The sequence below is a fragment of the Lampetra fluviatilis genome, chromosome 70, assembly GCF_964198595.1.
Source record: "Lampetra fluviatilis chromosome 70, kcLamFluv1.1, whole genome shotgun sequence".
Taxonomy (NCBI): domain Eukaryota; kingdom Metazoa; phylum Chordata; class Hyperoartia; order Petromyzontiformes; family Petromyzontidae; genus Lampetra; species Lampetra fluviatilis.
The window spans coordinates 3,502,235-3,523,192 of record NC_136344.1 but is presented as its reverse complement, the minus strand read 5'-3'; the positions used below and the strand labels follow the sequence as shown (position 1 = coordinate 3,523,192).

The 20,958-nt window shown below is 55.5% G+C and overlaps 1 protein-coding gene across 1 annotated transcript in view; it reads left to right on the top strand.

Moving 5' to 3' along the window:
• The window catches only part of ZNF423 (zinc finger protein 423), a 182,336-nt gene that overhangs the window by 43,941 nt on the left and 117,437 nt on the right, over positions 1-20,958 (top strand). The window contains exons 2-3 of the mRNA XM_078883317.1: positions 7,555-8,057; positions 9,302-13,594. Coding sequence (XP_078739443.1) covers positions 7,555-8,057; positions 9,302-13,594 — 4,796 coding nt within the window. The remainder of the gene's footprint in view (positions 1-7,554; positions 8,058-9,301; positions 13,595-20,958) is intronic.

Sequence of the window (20,958 nt, the reverse complement as noted above, 5' to 3'; positions counted from 1 at the left end):
TGTGTGTGTGTGTGCCTGTGTGTGTGTGTGTGGCTGTGTGTGTGTGCCTGTGTGTGTGTGTGCCTGTGTGTGTGTGTGCCTGTGTGTGTGTGTGTGCTGTGTGTGTGTGTGCCTGTGTGTGTGTGTGTGGCTGTGTGTGTGTGCCTGTGTGTGTTGTGTGCCTGTGTGTGTGTGTGTGCCTGTGTGTGTGTGTGTGGCTGTGTGTGTGTGTGGCTGTGTGTGTGTGTGCCTGTGTGTGTGTGTGTGCCTGTGTGTGTGTGTGTGGCTGTGTGTGTGTGTGGCTGTGTGTGTGTGTGGCTGTGTGTGTGTGGCTGTGTGTGTGTGTGCCTGTGTGTGTGTGGCTGTGTGTGTGTGTGTGTGCCTGTGTGTGTGTGTGTGGCTGTGTGTGTGTGCCTGTGTGTGTGTGTGTGCCTGTGTGTGTGTGTGTGCCTGTGTGTGTGTGTGTGGCTGTGTGTGTGTGTGGCTGTGTGTGTGTGTGGCTGTGTGTGTGTGGCTGTGTGTGTGTGTGCCTGTGTGTGTGTGTGGCTGTGTGTGTGTGTGTGCCTGTGTGTGTGTGTGTGGCTGTGTGTGTGTGCCTGTGTGTGTGTGTGTGCCTGTGTGTGTGTGTGTGCCTGTGTGTGTGTGTGTGGCTGTGTGTGTGTGTGGCTGTATGTGTGTGTGGCTGTGTGTGTGTGGCTGTGTGTGTGTGTGTCTGTGTGTGTGTGCCTGTGTGTGTGTGTGTGCCTGTGTGTGTGTGTGGCTGTGTGTGTGTGCCTGTGTGTGTGTGTGCCTGTGTGTGTGTGTGTGCCTGTGTGTGTGTGTGTGGCTGTGTGTGTGTGTGTGTGCCTGTGTGTGTGTGTGTGGCTGTGTGTGTGTGCCTGTGTGTGTGTGTGTGCCTGTGTGTGTGTGTGTGCCTGTGTGTGTGTGTGTGGCTTTGTGTGTGTGTGGCTGTGTGTGTGTGTGGCTGTGTGTGTGTGGCTGTGTGTGTGTGTGTCTGTGTGTGTGTGCCTGTGTGTGTGTGTGTGCCTGTGTGTGTGTGTGTGGCTGTGTGTGTGTGCCTGTGTGTTGTGTGTGTGCCTGTGTGTGTGTGTGCCTGTGTGTGTGTGTGTGGCGTGTGTGTGTGTGTGTGCCTGTGTGTGTGTGTGTGGCTGTGTGTGTGTGCCTGTGTGTGTGTGTGCCTGTGTGTGTGTGTGCCTGTGTGTGTGTGTGGCTGTGTGTGTGTGTGGCTGTGTGTGTGTGTGGCTGTGTGTGTGTGGCTGTGTGTGTGTGTGTCTGTGTGTGTGTGCCTGTGTGTGTGTGTGTGCCTGTGTGTGTGTGTGGCTGTGTGTGTGTGCCTGTGTGTGTGGCTGTGTGTGTGTGCCTGTGTGTGTGTGTGCCTGTGTGTGTGTGTGCCTGTGTGTGTGGCTGTGTGTGTGTGTGTGTGCCTGTGTGTGTGTGTGTGGCTGTGTGTGTGTGTGCCTGTGTGTGTGTGTGTGTGGCTGTGTGTGTGTGTGTGCCTGTGTGTGTGTGTGCCTGTGTGTGTGTGTGTGGCTGTGTGTGTGTGTGCCTGTGTGTGTGTGTGTGCCTGTGTGTGTGTGTGCCTGTGTGTGTGTGTGTGTGGCTGTGTGTGTGTGTGGCTGTGTGTGTGTGTGCCTGTGTGTGTGTGTGTGTGGCTGTGTGTGTGTGTGTGCCTGTGTGTGTGTGTGTGTGGCTGTGTGTGTGTGTGGCTGTGTGTGTGTGTGCCTGTGTGTGTGTGTGTGTGGCTGTGTGTGTGTGTGTGCCTGTGTGTGTGTGCCTGTGTGTGTGTGGCTGTGTGTGTGTGTGGCTGTGTGTGTGTGTGGCTGTGTGTGTGTGTGCCTGTGTGTGTGTGGCTGTGTGTGTGTGTGGCTGTGTGTGTGTGTGGCTGTGTGTGTGTGGTTGTGTGTGTGTGCCTGTGTGTGTGTGTGCCTGTGTGTGTGCCTGTGTGTGTGTGTGTGGCTGTGTGTGTGTGCCTGTGTGTGTGTGTGCCTGTGTGTGTGTGTGCCTGTGTGTGTGTGTGTGTGGCTGTGTGTGTGTGTGTGTGTGCCTGTGTGTGTGTGCCTGTGTGTGTGTGTGTGGCTGTGTGTGTGTGTGTGGCTGTGTGTGTGTGCCTGTGTGTGTGTGTGTGCCTGTGTGTGTGCCTGTGTGTGTGTGTGTGTGGCTGTGTGTGTGTGTGTCTGTGTGTGTGTGTCTGTGTGTGTGTGCCTGTGTGTGTGTCTGTGTGTGTGTCTGTGTGTGTGTGTCTGTGTGTGTGTGCCTGTGTGTGTGTGTGGCTGTGTGTGTGTGTGTGGCTGTGTGTGTGTGTGTGCCTGTGTGTGTGTGGCTGTGTGTGTGTGTGTGGCTGTGTGTGTGTGTGGCTGTGTGTGTGTGCCTGTGTGTGTGCCTGTGTGTGTGTGCCTGTGTGTGTGTGTGCCTGTGTGTGTGTGTGCCTGTGTGTGTGTGCCTGTGTGTGCCTGTGTGTGTGTGGCTGTGTGTGTGGCTGTGTGTGTGTGCCTGTGTGTGCCTGTGTGTGGCTGTGTGTGTGTGCCTGTGTGTGGCTGTGTGTGTGCCTGTGTGTGTGTGCCTGTGTGTGTGTGGCTGTGTGTGTGTGGCTGTGTGTGTGTGTGCCTGTGTGTGTGTGCCTGTGTGTGGCTGTGTGTGTGTGGCTGTGTGTGTGTGTGTGCCTGTGTGTGGCTGTGTGTGTGTGGCTGTGTGTGTGCCTGTGTGTGGCTGTGTGTGTGGCTGTGTGTGTGTGGCTGTGTGTGTGTGCCTGTGTGTGTGTGTGGCTGTGTGTGTGCCTGTGTGTGGCTGTGTGTGTGTGGCTGTGTGTGTGTGCCTGTGTGTGCCTGTGTGTGCCTGTGTGTGGCTGTGTGTGTGGCTGTGTGTGTGGCTGTGTGTGTGTGGCTGTGTGTGTGTGGCTGTGTGTGTGTGGCTGTGTGTGTGTGGCTGTGTGTGTGGCTGTATGTGTGGTTGCGATGGCTGTGTGTGTGTGCCTGTGTGTGCCTGTGTGTGGCTGTGTGTGTGGCTGTGTGTGTGGCTGTGTGTGTGTGGCTGTGTGTGTGTGGCTGTGTGTGTGTGGCTGTGTGTGTGTGGCTGTGTGTGTGCCTGTGTGTGGCTGTGTGTGTGTGGCTGTGTGTGTGTGGCTGTGTGTGTGTGGCTGTGTGTGTGCCTGTGTGTGGCTGTGTGTGTGGCTGTGTGTGTGTGGCTGTGTGTGTGTGCCTGTGTGTGCCTGTGTGTGCCTGTGTGTGTGGCTGTGTGTGGCTGTGTGTGGCTGTGTGTGGCTGTGTGTGTGTGGCTGTGTGTGTGTGGCTGTGTGTGTGTGGCTGTGTGTGTGTGGCTGTGTGTGTGGCTGTGTGTGTGGCTGTGTGTGTGTGCCTGTGTGTGGCTGTGTGTGTGGCTGTGTGTGTGTGGCTGTGTGTGTGTGCCTGTGTGTGCCTGTGTGTGCCTGTGTGTGTGGCTGTGTGTGGCTGTGTGTATGTGGCTGTGTGTGTGTGTGAGTTTATGGGTGTGTGTTAGTCTATGGGTGTGTGTGTGAGTCTATGGGTCTTTGTGTGAGTCTATGGGTGTGTGTGTGAGTCTATGGGTCTTTGTGTGAGTCTATGGGTGTGTGTGTTAGTCTATGGGAGTGTGTGTGAGTCTATGGGTGTGTGTGTGAGTCTATGGGTCTCTGTGTGAGTCGATGGGTCTCTGTGTGAGTCTATGGGTGTGTGTGTGAGTCTATGGGTGTGTGCCTGAGTCTATGGGTCTGCATGTGAGTCTATGGGTCCTAGTGTGAGTCTATGGGTCTCTGTGTCATTCTATGGGTTTCTGTGTGAGTCTATGTACGTACATTGAACTTCTTTCGCACCGTACGTAGCTAGTCGGAGGTGTGATGGAAGGACAACAAACTGAACACACAACATCAAGCGGTTCTCAAGAACTGAGTTTGTCAATCTCGCTGATGATGATGATGATGACTGTAAAAGTGCATCATAAGCTCCCAGTAGCTTCCTAACCTCGGGAGGAGGGGAAGAGCGTTCCAGACGGCCACAGAAGTGCGTCTGAAAGCGCCGCGCGGATGAGCGGAGTGGGCGTGACGATGATGGTTTCTGCTCCTGGACGAGCTCATGCAAACTATCGTGGTTGCTGTGCAGGACATGGGAAGAGATCACACAAACTCCACTCACTCTCTCTGTAGAACAGGGGGAGATCACACAAACTCCACTCACTCTCTCTGTAGAACAGGGGGAGATCACACAAACTCCACTCACTCTCTCTGTAGAACAGGGGGAGATCACACAAACTCCACTCACTCACTCTGTAGAACAGGGGTCGATCACACAAACTCCACTCTGTAGAACAGGGGGAGATCACACAAACTCCACTCACTCACTCTGTAGAACAGGGGTCGATCACACAAACTCCACTCTGTAGAACAGGGGGAGATCACACAAACTCCACTCACTCACTCTGTAGAACAGGGGGAGATCACACAAACTCCACTCACTCTGTAGAACAGGGGAGATCACACAAACTCCACTCACTCACTCTGTAGAACAGGGGGAGATCACACAAACTCCACTCACTCACTCTGTAGAACAGGGGGAGATCACACAAACTCCACTCACTCACTCTGTAGAACAGGGGGAGATCACACAAACTCCACTCACTCACTCTGTAGAACAGGGGGAGATCACACAAACTCCACTCACTCACTCTGTAGAACAGGGGGAGATCACACAAACTCCACTCACTCACTCTGTAGAACAGGGGGAGATCACACAAACTCCACTCACTCACTCTGTAGAACAGGGGGAGATCACACACACTCCACTCACTCACTCTGTAGAACAGGGGGAGATCACACAAACTTCACTCACTCACTCTGTAGAACAGGGGTAGATCACACAAACTCCACTCACTCACTCTGTAGAACAGGGGGAGATCACACAAACTCCACTCACTCACTCTGTAGAACAGGGGGAGATCACACAAACTCCACTCACTCACTCTGTAGAACAGGGGAAGATCACACAAACTCCACTCACTCACTCTGTAGAACAGGGGGAGATCACACAAACTCCACTCACTCACTCTGTAGAACAGGGGGAGATCACACAAACTCCAAACACTCACTCTGTAGAACAGGGGGAGATCACACAAACTCCACTCACTCACTCTGTAGAACAGGGGGAGATCACACAAACTCCACTCACTCACTCTGTAGAACAGTGGGAGATCACACAAACTCCACTCACTCACTCTGTAGAACAGGGGGAGATCACACAAACTCCACTCACTCACTCTGTAGAACAGGGGGAGATCACACAAACTCCAAACACTCACTCTGTATAACAGGGGGAGATCACACAAACTCCACTCACTCACTCTGTAGAACAGGGGGAGATCACACAAACTCCACTCACTCACTCTGTAGAACAGTGGGAGATCACTCAAACTCCACTCACTCACTCTGTAGAACAGGGGGAGATCACACAAACTCCACTCACTCACTCTGTAGAACAGTGGGAGATCACACAAACTCCACTCACTCACTCTGTAGAACAGGGGGAGATCACACAAACTCCACTCACTCACTCTTTAGAACAAGGGTTGATCACACAAACTCCACTCATTCACTCTGTAGAACAGGGGGAGATCACACAAACTCCACTCACTCACTCTGTAGAACAGGGGTAGATCACACAAACTCCACTCACTCACTCTATAGAACAGGGGGTGATCACACAAACTCCACTCACTCTGTAGAACAGGGGGAGATCACACAAACTCCACTCACTCGCTCTGTAGAACAGGGGGAGATCACACAAACTCCACTCACTCGCTCTGTAGAACAGGTGGAGATCAAACAAACTCCTTTTAATTAGGACATCCAAAAAGGGTAGCTTGCCATCTTTTTCGACTTCCATAGTGAATCTGATGGCTGGGTGTATGGAATTGATGTGGTCGAGGAATTGGTCTAGAGCAGACCGGCCATGTGGCCAGATGACAAAAGTGTCATCTACGTAACTCTTCCATAAGGTCGGGCGTAGAGTGGCAGTCTGGATGGCGTCAGTCTCAAATTTCTCCATGAAGACGTTGGCCACAACCGGAGATAGGGGGGAGCCCATTGAGGTGCCCTCAGTTTGTTTGTATAAAGTTCCATTCCAGGTGAAGTATGTATTGGTTAAGCAGTGTCTCACCAGGGGGTTTACCCCAGTATTCAGTCCTTGATGAACCAAGTCTTCAATGATTGCGATGGTGTCAGGTACAGGAACTTTGGTGAATAAGGAAACCACATCAAAACTGACAAGCAGGTCGTCTGGGGACAGGGCAATCCCCTTGATTGTCGATACCAGGTCAGTAGAGTTTTGTACCGCAGAGGTGGTTTTTCCAGTGAAAGGCCGCAGGATTTGAGACAAAAAACGAGGCAGTTTGTGGGTGGGGGAGTTGATAGTAGAGATAATGGGACGAAGAGGTGTATCTTCTTTATGTATCTTTGGAAGGCCATATAATCTTGGTGGCCTGGCTGCAGAAGGTTTCAACGATAACTGTTTGGTTTGATCAATGAATGCGGTTGAATCAAAAATGATTTTGTTGGTTTTAATGACGAGGCTGTTGGTGGGGTCTCTTTTTAAATCCTTTATATTAAGTTCGCTTGCTTGCTTACGACCATGCAAATCTTTTGGTCGTTTTTTAACCAACTTCCCGTGATCCAATCGAGCTGACATTTTCCACACAGACTCGTTGTGCGTGACAATTACTGTTCGTGGACATTTTTTTCTAAAATTTTACACTTTTTAGGACAAAAATATTATATTTAATTACCAATTGCTTAATGGTGCAATGCAATCATCTGACCCATAGGTGGCAGCCATCTCAAGCCAGAGGACGAGAGGACTCTAGCCGCCACGCATATAAAGGATTTAGAGTGAAAAACTTTGTTTTTACGGGTTATACTTGTTATTTTTGTATAGCTGCCATCGTTGAGTAGTTCTTGAATTTTGCTGTTGTATTCTGTTTTGTCCACGATGACAGTAGCATTGCCTTTGTCGGCTGAGAGGATGACAATGTCATCCCTCTTTTTTCAAATTGAGCTAATTCAAAACGCTCATCTTTGCTGATGTTACTAGCTGACATCTTAGCTTAAAAAAATTAACCCGTAAAAACTATTTTTTTCACTATAAATCCTTTATATGCGTGGCATCGGTTTTATTATATTATTCATTTATGTTTTTCTTGAGTAAGAGTTTCATTTTTATCACATTGGTATTTTAAATAAAATATGAAATTTTTTTTTTCCTAAAAAGTGGAAAATGTTTGAAAAACAATTTCACCAAAATAAATTGTCACGCACAACGAGTCTGTGTGCCAAAATGTCAGCTCGATTGGATCACGGGAAGTGGGTTAAAAAACGACCGAAAGATTTGCACGGTCGTAAGCGCGCAAGCAAGCAAGCGAGTGAACTTAATATAAAGGATTTAAAAAGAGGGATGACATTGTCAATCCCCCAGTCCTCGATGAACCCGGCAATCTCGTACGTCCTCATCGACCTCGCGAACACAACAACGTGAACGACTCAAAGTCCCTCCCCTTCTCCCCCCACTCCACCTACAACAGATGGTGACGACGACCCGCACCTTTCCTGGGTGGGCTCCTCCCCATCCAGCAAGGACGTGGCGTCACCCTCCGACCCGGCCGACGCTTGCGACCTGCCGGCCCCTTGCGGCGACGCCGCTAGTACCGCGGGAGGAGCCCACGGCGGCGCTAGCGGCTCCGGCAACAACAACGGCGGTCTGCCCTACCCGTGCCAGTTTTGCGACAAGTCGTTTGGCCGCCTCAGCTACCTGAAGCGTCACGAGCAGAGCCACGGGGACAAACTTCCCTTCCGCTGCCCCTACTGCTGCCGCCTGTTCAAGCACAAGCGCAGCCGCGACCGGCACACGAAGCTGCACACGGGCGACCGCCGCTACCACTGCCCCGAGTGCGAGGCCGCGTTCTCGCGCTCCGACCACCTCAAGATCCACGTGAAGACGCACAGCGCCGCCGCCGCGAAGCCTCACCGCTGCGGCGTGTGCAAGCGGGGCTTCTCCAGCGCCAGCTCGCTGCACGGGCACATGCAGGTGGGTTGGGGGGGGGGTGGGGGGGGGGCGAGCGAGCGAGCGAGTGAGTTATCAAGTGGGCGAGCGAGCGAGCCGATGAGTGAGTGACCAAGCGAGTTGGTGAGCGAGCGAGCGAGTGAGTTATCAAGTGAGCGAGCGAGTCGATGAGTGAGTGACCAAGCGAGTTGGTGAGCGAGCGAGCGAGTGAGTTATCAAGTGGGCGAGCGAGCGAGTCGATGAGTGAGTGACCAAGCGAGTTGGTGAGTGAACGAGCGAGTGAGTTATCAAGTGGGCGAGCGAGCGAGTCGATGAGTGAGTGACCAAGCGAGTTGGTGAGTGAGCGAGCGAGTGAGTTATCAAGTGGGCGAGCGAGCGAGTCGATGAGTGAGTGACCAAGCGAGTTGGTGAGCGAGCGAGTGAGTTATCAAGTGAGCGAGCGAGCGAGTCGATGAGTGAGTGACCAAGCGAGTTGGTGAGCGAGCGAGCAAGTGAGTTTTCAAGTGGGCGAGTGAGCGAGCCGATGAGTGAGTGACCAAGCGAGTTGGTGAGTGAGCGAGCGAGCGAGCGAGCGAGTGAGTTATCAAGTGGGCGAGCGAGCGAGTCGATGAGTGAGTGACCAAGCGAGTTGGTGGGCGAGCGAGCGAGCGAGTGAGTTATCAAGTGGGCGAGCGAGCGAGTCGATGAGTGAGTGACCAAGCGAGTTGGTGAGCGAGCGAGCGAGCGAGTGAGTTATCAAGTGGGCGAGCGAGCGAGTCGATGAGTGAGTGACCAAGCGAGTTGGTGAGCGAGCGAGTGAGTTATCAAGTGAGCGAGCGAGCGAGTCGATGAGTGAGTGACCAAGCGAGTTGGTGAGCGAGCGAGCAAGTGAGTTTTCAAGTGGGCGAGTGAGCGAGCCGATGAGTGAGTGACCAAGCGAGTTGGTGAGTGAGCGAGCGAGCGAGCGAGCGAGTGAGTTATCAAGTGGGCGAGCGAGCGAGTCGATGAGTGAGTGACCAAGCGAGTTGGTGGGCGAGCGAGCGAGCGAGTGAGTTATCAAGTGGGCGAGCGAGCGAGTCGATGAGTGAGTGACCAAGCGAGTTGGTGAGTGAGCGAGCGAGTGAGTTATCAAGTGGGCGAGCGGTCGGGCGGGTGAGCTGGCGAGTGAGCGGGCAAGTGGGTGGGCTGGCGGGCGGGCGAGGGGGCGAGGGAACGAGGGGGGCGAGTGGGGCGAGCGAGCGAGCGAGTCGGCGATGGGGCGAGCGAACGCCCGTCTTGTTGTTCCCCAGGTGCACGACAAGACGGTCTCCGGCAAGCCTGACGGCGCCTCCTCCTCCGGCCCGCTCTGCTCGTCTCCCGGCAGCCCTCCGGCGGCGCCGGCGGCTACGGCTACGGCATCAGGCTCCGGTGGGGCCTCCTCCACCGCCGCCGCTGCCGGTGCCGCGGGACCAGCCTCCTCCTCCTCCTCGTCATCATCGTCGGCCGCGTCCGTTCGGCCGGGGGGCGGCAGGAGGTCCGGCGCTTCTGAGCGCAAGCAGGAATCCGCTGGTACCACCAGCGCCGGTGGCGACGAGGAGGAGGAAGAGGAGGAGGGGGAGGGGGGCGATGGTGGCGAGGGGGGCGGTGGGGCGTGCGAGTCTCGCGCCTGCGAACTCTGCGACGAGGCCTTCATGCTGGAGGCCGAGCTGCTGGCGCACGTGGCGACGGCGCACGGCGACCGTTGCCCCTCCGCCTCGTCCGCCTCCCCTCCCGACGAACGCCACCGGCGGCGCCACCGGCAACGCCGCCTTCAGCAGCAGGAGCAGCAGCAGCAGCAGGAGCAGCAGCTGCTGCAGCTGCAGTGCGTGCACTGCTCGCAGCCGTTCTGCGAGGAGCTGGCGCTCATGCGCCACTTGGAGGCGAGCCACGGAGGGGAGCGTCCGGGCCGTTGCCCCGTGTGCCCGGAGACTTTCGTGGGCGTGGAGGAGCTCTACAACCACCTGGAGAGCCACCAGCGCGCCGACTCGGCCTGTAGCCGCGGCGACAGCCCCGGGCTGCTGCTGCTGCCGGCGCCTTCGCCGGCGGCGGCGGCGGCACAGACGGCGCGGGCGGCGCGTGCGGCGTCCTTCGCCAGCACCACGCCCGACTCGAACGGCTCGGCGGCCGACCGCGCCTCGACCCCCGATTCGTCGTCGCTGGCGCCGCTCTCTCAGCAGCAGCACCACCAGCAGCAGCACCAGCAGCACCAGCAGCAGCAGCCTCCGCCGCACAAGCTCCTGGGCGGCAAGAAGCTCTTCTCCTTCGGCGGCGGCGGCGGCCGGCGGCTGCTGGCGCCGTCGCGAGCCGTCAAGGTGTCCTTCAGCTGCCCCTACTGCCCCAAGCACGAGTTCAGCAGCCTGGCCGTGCTGGAGATCCACCTCCGCACCATCCACGCGGACAAGCCCCAGCAGGTGCACACCTGCCAGTACTGCCTGGACGGCTTCCCCTCGCTCTACAACCTGTCGGAGCACGTGCGCCAGTCGCACGACGAGCGGCACCGGCTCGCCGTCGCCGCCGCCGCCGCGGCCGCGGCCGGAGCCGGAGCCGGTGCCGGAGGCGGAGGTCACCAGCAGCAGCAGCAGCAGATGGACGGAGGACCGCTGGGTCACGGCCTACACCTGAGCTACCACTGCAACTACTGCCCGGACACGTTCCCCGACATCAACTCGCTGCAGGAGCACATCCGCCTGGTGCACTGCTACGCCGGCGGCGGCATCGGCGGCATCAGCGGCACCGGCGTCGTCGGTATCGGCGGCGGCACCGGCAGCGGAGGAGGAGGCACCTCCAAGGACAGCAACGCCTTCTTCTGCCCGCAATGCATGATGGGATTCCTCACGGAGGGTTCGCTCAAGGAGCACATGCGGCAGACCCACTGCGTGCTGGTGGAAGCCGGTGGTGCCGGCGGTGGCGGCGGCGGTGGCTTTGACTCGCCGCGCGCGGCGACGGCGGCGTCGTCGGCGCAGCCGCAACAGCAGCCGGAGCCGATCGTGGAGGTCTACTCGTGCCCCTACTGCACCAACTCGCCCATCTTCAGCAGCCTCCTCAAGCTCACCAAGCACATCAAGGAGAACCACAAGAACATCCCGCTGGCGCACTCGCACAACTCGCTCGGCTCCGGCAACAACAACAACAACAACGGCAGCTCCTCCGGGAGTCACAACAACAACAACAACAATGGCCGCAAGAGCAGCCGGGACCTGAGCCCCATGTCCGTGGAATCGGAGCTCCCGTCGCCCAAACGCTTGCGCCGATCGCAGACCGGCACCGGCACCACCGGCGCCGGCACCACCGCCGCCGCCTCCTCGGACGAGTTCCCGTGCGGCCAGTGCGACCTCCGCCTGCCCACGGCGGAGCAGTTCCAGGCGCACCAGCGGGCGCACCACCTGGACGCGCTGCTGCTGCGCAAGCAAAGCTGCCCGCAGTGCCGCGAGGAGTTCGCGACGCGCGACTCGCTCCTGCGCCACGTGGCCACCCACTTCGCGGCCGTGGCGGCGCAGTTCGCGTGCGAGAGCTGCGACCGCCGCTTTCCCTGCGTGGACGAGCTGCAGCGCCACCTGTTGGACGCGCACACGGCCGTCTTCTACCGCTGCGCCCTCTGCCGGGAGGCGTTCGAGTCGCGCGTGTCGCTGCAGATCCACATGGCGGTGAGGCACGGCGAGGAGCGCAAGGTGCTGCGCTGCACGGCGTGCGGCTGGGACTTCAGGCGCGAGGCCGAGCTGCGGGCGCACGTCCAGCAGAGCCACCTGGGCCAGCCGGGCAGGCCGCACAAGTGCATCTTCTGCGGCGAGGCCTTCGCCACCGAGGTGGAGCTGCAGTGCCACGTGACCACGCACGGCCGCCGCCACGGCTGTCGCTTCTGCGGGCAGGCCTTCCAGGGGGCGGCCGCGCTGGAGCGGCACCTGCGGGAGAGGCACTGCGTGTTCGAGGCGACCGACGGTGGCGGCGGCGGCGGCGGGCAGCAGCAGCAGCAGAGCCCGTCTAACGGTCCGGCGTCGTCGTCGGCGTCGTCGTCCGCCGGCGCCGCTCACCACCACCAGCAGCAGCACCAGCAGCACCAGCAGCACCATCATCACCAGCAGCAGCTGCACACGGCCAAGCAAGAAGATTCGGCGGCGGCGGCGTCGTCATCGGAGCTACCCAGAATTCTCAGCGGCGGCGGGCAGGACATGACGAACAGCCACGACGGGAACGGCGGCGGCGGCGGTTCGGCCGGCGCCTCGTCGGCTCCGGCGGCGTCGGCGTCGGCGCCATCGGCAGCCGGGACGGCGCCGGCGTCGGCGTCGGAGGAAGACGGCGCCACCGGGGGCGTCGTGAGCGGCGTGGACGGCTCGGAGCCGATGTACGCGTGCGACATCTGCGGCGCCGCCTACACCATGGAGTCGCTGCTCGCCAACCACCGGCGGCGGGACCACAACATCCAGCCGGGCGACGCGGCCGCCGGCGCCAAGGCCCAGGACCTGCTGCTCATGAAGGGCAGTCACAAGTGCGGCGTCTGCGCCCGCACCTTCTTCTCCGAGGGGGGTCTCCGCGAGCACGCCCAGACCCACCGGGGCGGCCCCGCCAAGCACTACATGTGCCCCATCTGCGGCGAGCGCTTCCCATCGCTGCTCACGCTCACCGAGCACAAGGTGACCCACAGCCGGAGCCTGGCGACGGGCAGCTGCCGCGTCTGCCGGCTGCCCCTGCACAGCGAGGACGACTTCCTGGAGCACTGCCAGCTCCACCCGGACCTGCGCAACTCGCTCACCGGCTTCCGCTGCGTCGTCTGCATGCAGACGGTGACGTCCACGCTCGAGCTCAAGATCCACGGCACCTTCCACATGCAGAAGGCCTCCGGCTCCTCGTCGTCGTCCGGGGCGACGGGGGCAGCCGGCACCGCCGGGGTTTCATCCTCCGTCCAGGACGATGACGGCGCCGGCGGTGGCGGCGGCGGCTCACCGGGGCTGGACGGCGTCGGCAGCAACGGCGGCGGTGGCAACGGCGGCAACGGCGCGATGCTGCTGCTGCTGCCGCCGCTGGCGCTCGGCGGAGGCGGCGCCCGCGGCTGCTCGCTGGCGTCGCCCTCCTCCTCGTCCGCGTCGTCCCAGCAGCAGCAGCAGCAGCAGCAGCAGCGGCACCACAAGTGCGCCTCCTGCCTCAAGGAGTTCCGCTCGCGCCAGGAGCTGGTGCGCCTCGACATCGGCGGGCTGCCCTACGCGCTGTGCGCCGGCTGCGTGCTCAGCAAAGCCGGCGGCGGCGGCGCCGGCACCGGCGGGGGCGGCCGGGGAGAGTCGCCAGGCGGCGGAGGAGGATCGCCCGACGAGCCGGGCGGCTTGCCGGACAGCGCCGGCGGCTCCGGCTCGCCGGCGCTGAAGCCGCGCTGCCTCCTGTGCGGGGTCAAGTTCGAGACGCTGGAGGAGCTGGAGGTGCACCTGCAGGCGGACCACCGCGACCTGGCGCTGGCCGCGGCGACGCAGCAGCAGCAGCAGCAGGACGGCGGCTACCAGAAGAAGTCGTCCCCTAAGCACTCGCAGCAGCAGCAGCAGCAGGGGGGGAGCAGCAGTAGCAGCAGCGGTGTGCCTCGGGTAGGGACGGCTGTGCTGGCGTGGATAAGAACGCGAGATCGCTCACTCGCTCAGTGTCAATCACTGTCACTCACTCGGTGTCAATCACTGTCAATCACTCACACACTCACTCAGTGTCACTCACTGTCAATCACTCAGTGTCAATCACTGTCACTCACTCAGTGTCAATCACTGTCAATCACTGTCACTCACTCACACACTCACACACTCACTCAGTGTCAATCACTGTCACTCACTCAGAGTCACTCACTGTCACTCACTCACACACTCACTCACTCAGTGTCAATCACTGTCAATCACTCACTCAGTGTCACTCACACTCACACACTCACTCACTCACACACTCACTCACTCACACACTCACACACTCACACACTCACACACTCAGTGTCAATCACTGTCACTCACTGTCACTCACTGTCAATCACTCACACGCTCACTCACTGTCACTCACTCGGTGTCAATCACTGTCAATCAATCACTGTCACTCACTCACACACTCACACGCTCACTCACTGTCACTCACTGTCACTCACTCACACACTCACACACTCACACACACACTCACTCACACACTCACTCACTCACACACTCACTCACTCACTCACACACACACATTCACTCACTGTCAATCACTCACACATTCACTCACTCACTCACACACTCACTCACTGTCAATCACTGTCACTCACTCACACACTCACTCACTCAGTGTCAATCACTGTCAATCACTCACTGTCACTCACTGTCACTCACTCACACACTCACTCAGTGTCACTCACTGTCACTCACTCACACGCTCACTCAGTGTCAATCACTGTCACGCTGACTCACTCACTCACACATTCACACACACACTCACTCATACACTCACTCACTCACTCACACACTCACTCACTCACACACACTCACACGCTCACTCAGTGTCAATCACTGTCACTCACTCACACACTCACTCACTCAGTGTCAATCACTGTCAATCACTCACACGCTCACTCACTGTCACTCACTGTCACTCACTCACACACTCACTCAGTGTCAATCACTGTCAATCACTCACACGCTCACTCACTCACTCACTGTCAATCACTCACACACTCACACACTCACTCACCACTCACTCAATCACTCACACGCTCACTCACTGTCAATCACTCACACGCTCACTCACTCACTCACACACTCTCACTCACTGTCATTCACTCACTCACACACTCACTCGCTCACTCACACACACTCACCCACTCACACGCTCACTCACTGTCAATCACTCATTCACTCACTCGCTCACTGTCACTCGCTCATTCACTGTCACTCACTCGCTCACTGTCACCTACTCGCTCAGTCACTCACTCGCTCACTCACTAGCTCACTCGCTCACTCACTCGCTCACTCGCTCACTCACTCACTCGCTCACTCGCTCACTCACTCGTTCACTCGCTCACTCACTCGCTCACTCACACACTCACTCGCTCACTAGCATCGCTCACTCGCTCACTCGCTCACTCACTCGCTCACTCGCTCACTCACTCACTCGCTCACTCGCTCACTCACTCGTTCACTCGCTCACTCGCTCGCTCACTCGCTCACTCACTCGCTCACTCGCTCGCTCACCCACTCGCTCACTTGCCCTACCCTGCACTGCCCACCTTACACATCTTCCTCACACTCCCTCTGTCCGCTCTCCATCCTGGGGGTGGGGGTGAGTGAGGGAGTGAGTGAGTGGGTCAGTGTGCGAGCGAATGAGTGGGGGAGTGAGTAAGTGAATACGTGGTCGACTGAAGGGGCGGTTGAGTGAGTGGGTGGCTGATTTGGTGGGTAAGTGGGTGAATGAGCAGGTGGTTGAGTGTGTGGATAGGTGAGTTGACACGTTAGTGAGTGGGTGACAGGCTGGGTGAGTGTTGAGTCTATGGTGCAGTGTCGAGTCTATGGTGTAGTGTTGAGTCTATGGGCAGTGTTGAGTCTATGGGCAGTGTTGAGTCTATGGTGCAGTGTTGAGTCTATGGTGCAGTGTTGAATCTATGGGCAGTGTTGAGTGTATGGGCAGTGTTGAGTCTACGGGCAGTGTTGAGTCTATGGGCAGTGTTGAGTCTATGGTGCAGTGTTGAGTCTATGGGTAGTGTTGAGTCTATGGTGCAGTGTCGAGTCTATGATGCAGTGTTGAGTCTATGGGCAGTGTTGAGTCTATGGTGCAGTGTTGAGTCTATGGTGCAGTGTTGAGTCTATGGGCAGTGTTGAGTCTATGGTGCAGTGTTGAGTCTATGGTGCAGTGTTGAGTCTACGGTGCAGTGTTGAGTCTATGGGCAGTGTTGAGTCTATGGGCAGTGTTGAGTCTATGGGCAGTGTTGAGTATTTGGGTAGTGTTGAGTCTATGGGCAGTGTTAGTCTATGGGTAGTGTTGAGTCTATGGGTAGTGTTGAGTATTTGGGTAGTGTTGAGTTTATGGGCAGTGTTGAGTCTAATGGGTAGTGTTGAGTATTTGGGTAGTGTTGAGTTTATGGGCAGTGTTGAGTCTATGGGCAGTGTTGAGTCTATGGGCAGTGTTGAGTATTTGGGTAGTGCTGAGTCTACGGTGCAGTGTTGAGTATTTGGATAGTGCTGAGTCTATGGGCAGTGTTGAGTCTATGTTGAGTCTATGGGTAGTGTTGAGTCTATGGGCAGTGTTGAGTCTATGGGTAGTGTTGAGTCTATGGGCAGTGTTGAGTCTATGGGCAGTGTTGAGTCTATGGGCAGTGTTGAGTCTATGGGTAGTGTTGAGTCTATGGGCAGTGTTGAGTCTATGGGCAGTGTTGAGTCTATGGGTAGTGTTGAGTCTATGGGCAGTGTTGAGTCTATGGGCAGTGTTGAGTCTATGGGCAGTGTTGAGTCTATGGGCAGTGTTGAGTCTATGGGCAGTGTTGAGTCTATGGGCAGTGTTGAGTCTATGGGCAGTGTTGAGTCTATGGTGCAGTGTTGAGTCTATGGTGCAGTGTTGAATCTATGGGCAGTGTTGAGTCTATGGGCAGTGTTGAGTCTATGGGCAGTGTTGAGTCTATGGTGTAGTGTTGAGTCTATGGGTAGTGTTGAGTCTATGGGCAGTGTTGAGTCTATGGTGTAGTGTTGAGTCTATGGGCAGTGTTGAGTCTATGGGTAGTGTTGAGTCTATGGGCAGTGTTGAGTCTATGGTGCAGTGTTGAGTCTATGGTGCAGTGTTGAGTCTATGGGCAGTGTTGAGTCTATGGGCAGTGTTGAGTCTATGGGCAGTGTTGAGTCTATGGTGCAGTGTTGAGTCTATGGTGCAGTGTTGAATCTATGGGCAGTGTTGAGTCTATGGGCAGTGTTGAGTCTATGGGCAGTGTTGAGTCTATGGTGCAGTGTTGAGTCTATGGGTAGTGTTGAGTCTATGGGTAGTGTTGAGTCTATGGGCCGTGTTGAGTCTTTGGGCAGTGTTGAGTCTATGGGCAGTGTTGAGTCTTTGGTGCAGTGTTGAGTCTATGGGCAGTGTTGAGTCTTTGGTGCAGTGTTGAGTCTATGGGCAGTGTTGAGTCTATGGGCAGTGTTGAGTCTATGGGCAGTGTTGAGTCTATGGGCAGTGTTGAGTCTGTGGTGCAGTGTTGAGTCTATGGGCAGTGTTGAGTCTATGGGCAGTGTTGAGTCTACGGGCAGTGTTGAGTCTATGGGTAGTGTTGAGTCTATGGGCAGTGTTGAGTCTATGGGTAGTGTTGAGTCTATGGTGCAGTGTTGAGTCTATGGGCAGTGTTGAGTCTATGGGCAGTGTTGAGTCTATGGGCAGTGTTGAGTCTATGGGCAGTGTTGAGTCTATGGGCAGTGTTGAGTCTATGGGCAGTGTTGAGTCTATGGGTAGTGTTGAGTCTATGGGCAGTGTTGAGTCTATGGGCAGTGTTGAGTTTATGGGCAGTGTTGAGTCTATGGGCAGTGTTGAGTCTATGGGCAGTGTTGAGTCTATGGGCAGTGTTGAGTCTTTGGGCAGTGTTGAGTTTATGGGCAGTGTTGAGTCTATGGGTAGTGTTGAGTCTATGGGTAGTGTTGAGTCTATGGGCAGTGTTGAGTCTATGAGTAGTGTTGAGTCTATGGGCAGTGTTGAGTCTTTGGGCAGTGTTGAGTCTTTGGGCAGTGTTGAGTCTATGGGCAGTGTTGAGTCTATGGGCAGTGTTGAGTCTTTGGGCAGTGTTGAGTTTATGGGCAGTGTTGAGTCTATGGGTAGTGTTGAGTCTATGGGTAGTGTTGAGTCTATGGGCAGTGTTGAGTCTATGGGCAGTGTTGAGTCTATGGGTAGTGTTGAGTCTTTGGGCAGTGTTGAGTCTTTGGGCAGTGTTGAGTCTTTGGGCAGTGTTGAGTCTATGGGCAGTGTTGAGTCTATGGGCAGTGTTGAGTCTATGGGCAGTGTTGAGTCTATGGGCAGTGTTGAGTCTATGGGCAGTGTTGAGTCTATCGGCAGTGTTGAGTCTATGGGTAGTGTTGAGTCTATGGGCAGTGTTGAGTCTATGGGTAGTGTTGAGTTCATGGGCAGTGTTGAGTCTATGAGTAGTGTTGAGTCTATGGGCCGTGTTGAGTCTTTGGGTAGTGTTGAGTCTATGGGCAGTGTTGAGTCTATGGGTAGTGTTGAGTCTATGGGCAGTGTTGAGTCTATGGGCAGTGTTGAGTTTATGGGCAGTGTTGAGTCTATGGGTAGTGTTGAGTTTATGGGCAGTGTTGAGTCTTTGGGCAGTGTTGAGTTTATGGGCAGTGTTGAGTCTTTGGGCAGTGTTGAGTCTATGGACAGTGTTGAGTCTTTGGGTAGTGTTGAGTCTATGGGCAGTGTTGAGTCTATGGGTAGTGTTGAGTTTATGGGCAGTGTTGAGTCTTTGGGCAGTGTTGAGTTTATGGGCAGTGTTGAGTCTTTGGGCAGTGTTGAGTCTATGGACAGTGTTGAGTCTTTGGGTAGTGTTGAGTCTATGGACAGTGTTGAGTCTTTGGTTAGTGTTGAGTCTATGGGCAGTGTTGAGTCTTTGGGCAGTGTTGAGTTTATGGGCAGTGTTGAGTCTTTGGGCAGTGTTGAGTTTATGGGCAGTGTTGAGTCTTTGGGCAGTGTTGAGTCTATGGACAGTGTTGAGTCTTTGGGCAGTGTTGAGTCTATGGACAGTGTTGAGTCTTTTGGCAGTGTTGAGTCTATGGGCAGTGTTGAGTCTTTGGGCAGTGTTGAGTCTATGGGCAGTGTTGAGTCTATGGGCAGTGTTGAGTCTTTGGGTAGTGTTGAGTCTTTGGGCAGTGTTGAGTCTATGGGCAGTGTTGAGTCTTTGGGCAGTGTTGAGTTTATGGGCAGTGTTGAGCCTATGGGTAGTGTTGAGTCTTTGGGCAGTGTTGAGTCTTTGGGCAGTGTTGAGTTTATGGGCAGTGTTGAGTTTATGGGCAGTGTTGAGTCTATGGGTAGTGTTGAGTCTTTGGGCAGTGTTGAGTATTTGGGCAGTGTTGAGTCTATGGGTAGTGTTGAGTATTTGGATAGTGCTGAGTCTATGGGCAGTGTTGAGTCTATGTTGAGTCTATGGGTAGTGTTGAGTCTATGGGCAGTGTTGAGTCTATGGGTAGTGTTGAGTCTATGGGCAGTGTTGAGTCTATGGGCAGTGTTGAGTCTATGGGCAGTGTTGAGTCTATGGGTAGTGTTGAGTCTATGGGCAGTGTTGAGTCTATGGGCAGTGTTGAGTCTATGGGCAGTGTTGAGTCTATGGGCAGTGTTGAGTCTATGGGCAGTGTTGAGTCTATGGGCAGTGTTGAGTCTATGGGCAGTGTTGAGTCTATGGTGCAGTGTTGAGTCTATGGTGCAGTGTTGAATCTATGGGCAGTGTTGAGTCTATGGGCAGTGTTGAGTCTATGGGCAGTGTTGAGTCTATGGTGCAGTGTTGAGTCTATGGGCAGTGTTGAGTCTATAGGCAGTGTTGAGTCTATGGGCAGTGTTGAGTCTATGGGCAGTGTTGAGTCTATGGTGCAGTGTTGAGTCTATGGTGCAGTGTTGAATCTATGGGCAGTGTTGAGTCTATGGGCAGTGTTGAGTCTATGGTGTAGTGTTGAGTCTATGGGCACTGTTGAGTCTATGGGCAGTGTTGAGTCTATGGTGCAGTGTTGAGTCTATGGGCAGTGTTGAGTCTATGGGTAGTGTTGAGTCTATGGGCCGTGTTGAGTCTTTGGGTAGTGTTGAGTCTATGGGCAGTGTTGAGTCTATGGGTAGTGTTGAGTCTACGGGCAGTGTTGAGTCTATGGGCAGTGTTGAGTCTATGGGCAGTGTTGAGTCTATGGGTAGTGTTGATTCTATGGGCAGTGTTGAGTCTATGGTGTAGTGTTGAGTCTATGGGCAGTGTTGAGTCTATGGGTAGTGTTGAGTCTATGGGCAGTGTTGAGTCTATGGTGCAGTGTTGAGTCTATGGTGCAGTGTTGAGTCTATGGGCAGTGTTGAGTCTATGGGCAGTGTTGAGTCTATGGGCAGTGTTGAGTCTATGGTGCAGTGTTGAGTCTATGGTGCAGTGTTGAATCTATGGGCAGTGTTGAGTCTATGGGCAGTGTTGAGTCTATGGGCAGTGTTGAGTCTATGGTGCAGTGTTGAGTCTATGGGTAGTGTTGAGTCTATGGGTAGTGTTGAGTCTATGGGCCGTGTTGAGTCTTTGGGCAGTGTTGAGTCTATGGGCAGTGTTGAGTCTTTGGTGCAGTGTTGAGTCTATGGGCAGTGTTGAGTCTTTGGTGCAGTGTTGAGTCTATGGGCAGTGTTGAGTCTATGGGCAGTGTTGAGTCTATGGGCAGTGTTGAGTCTATGGGCAGTGTTGAGTCTGTGGTGCAGTGTTGAGTCTATGGGCAGTGTTGAGTCTATGGGCAGTGTTGAGTCTACGGGCAGTGTTGAGTCTATGGGTAGTGTTGAGTCTATGGGCAGTGTTGAGTCTATGGGTAGTGTTGAGTCTATGGTGCAGTGTTGAGTCTATGGGCAGTGTTGAGTCTATGGGCAGTGTTGAGTCTATGGGCAGTGTTGAGTCTATGGGCAGTGTTGAGTCTATGGGCAGTGTTGAGTCTATGGGCAGTGTTGAGTCTTTGGGCAGTGTTGAGTTTATGGGCAGTGTTGAGTCTTTGGGCAGTGTTGAGTCTATGAGTAGTGTTGAGTCTATGGGCAGTGTTGAGTCTTTGGGCAGTGTTGAGTCTTTGGGCAGTGTTGAGTCTATGGGCAGTGTTGAGTCTATGGGCAGTGTTGAGTCTTTGGGCAGTGTTGAGTTTATGGGCAGTGTTGAGTCTATGGGTAGTGTTGAGTCTATGGGTAGTGTTGAGTCTATGGGCAGTGTTGAGTCTATGGGCAGTGTTGAGTCTATGGGTAGTGTTGAGTCTTTGGGCAGTGTTGAGTCTTTGGGCAG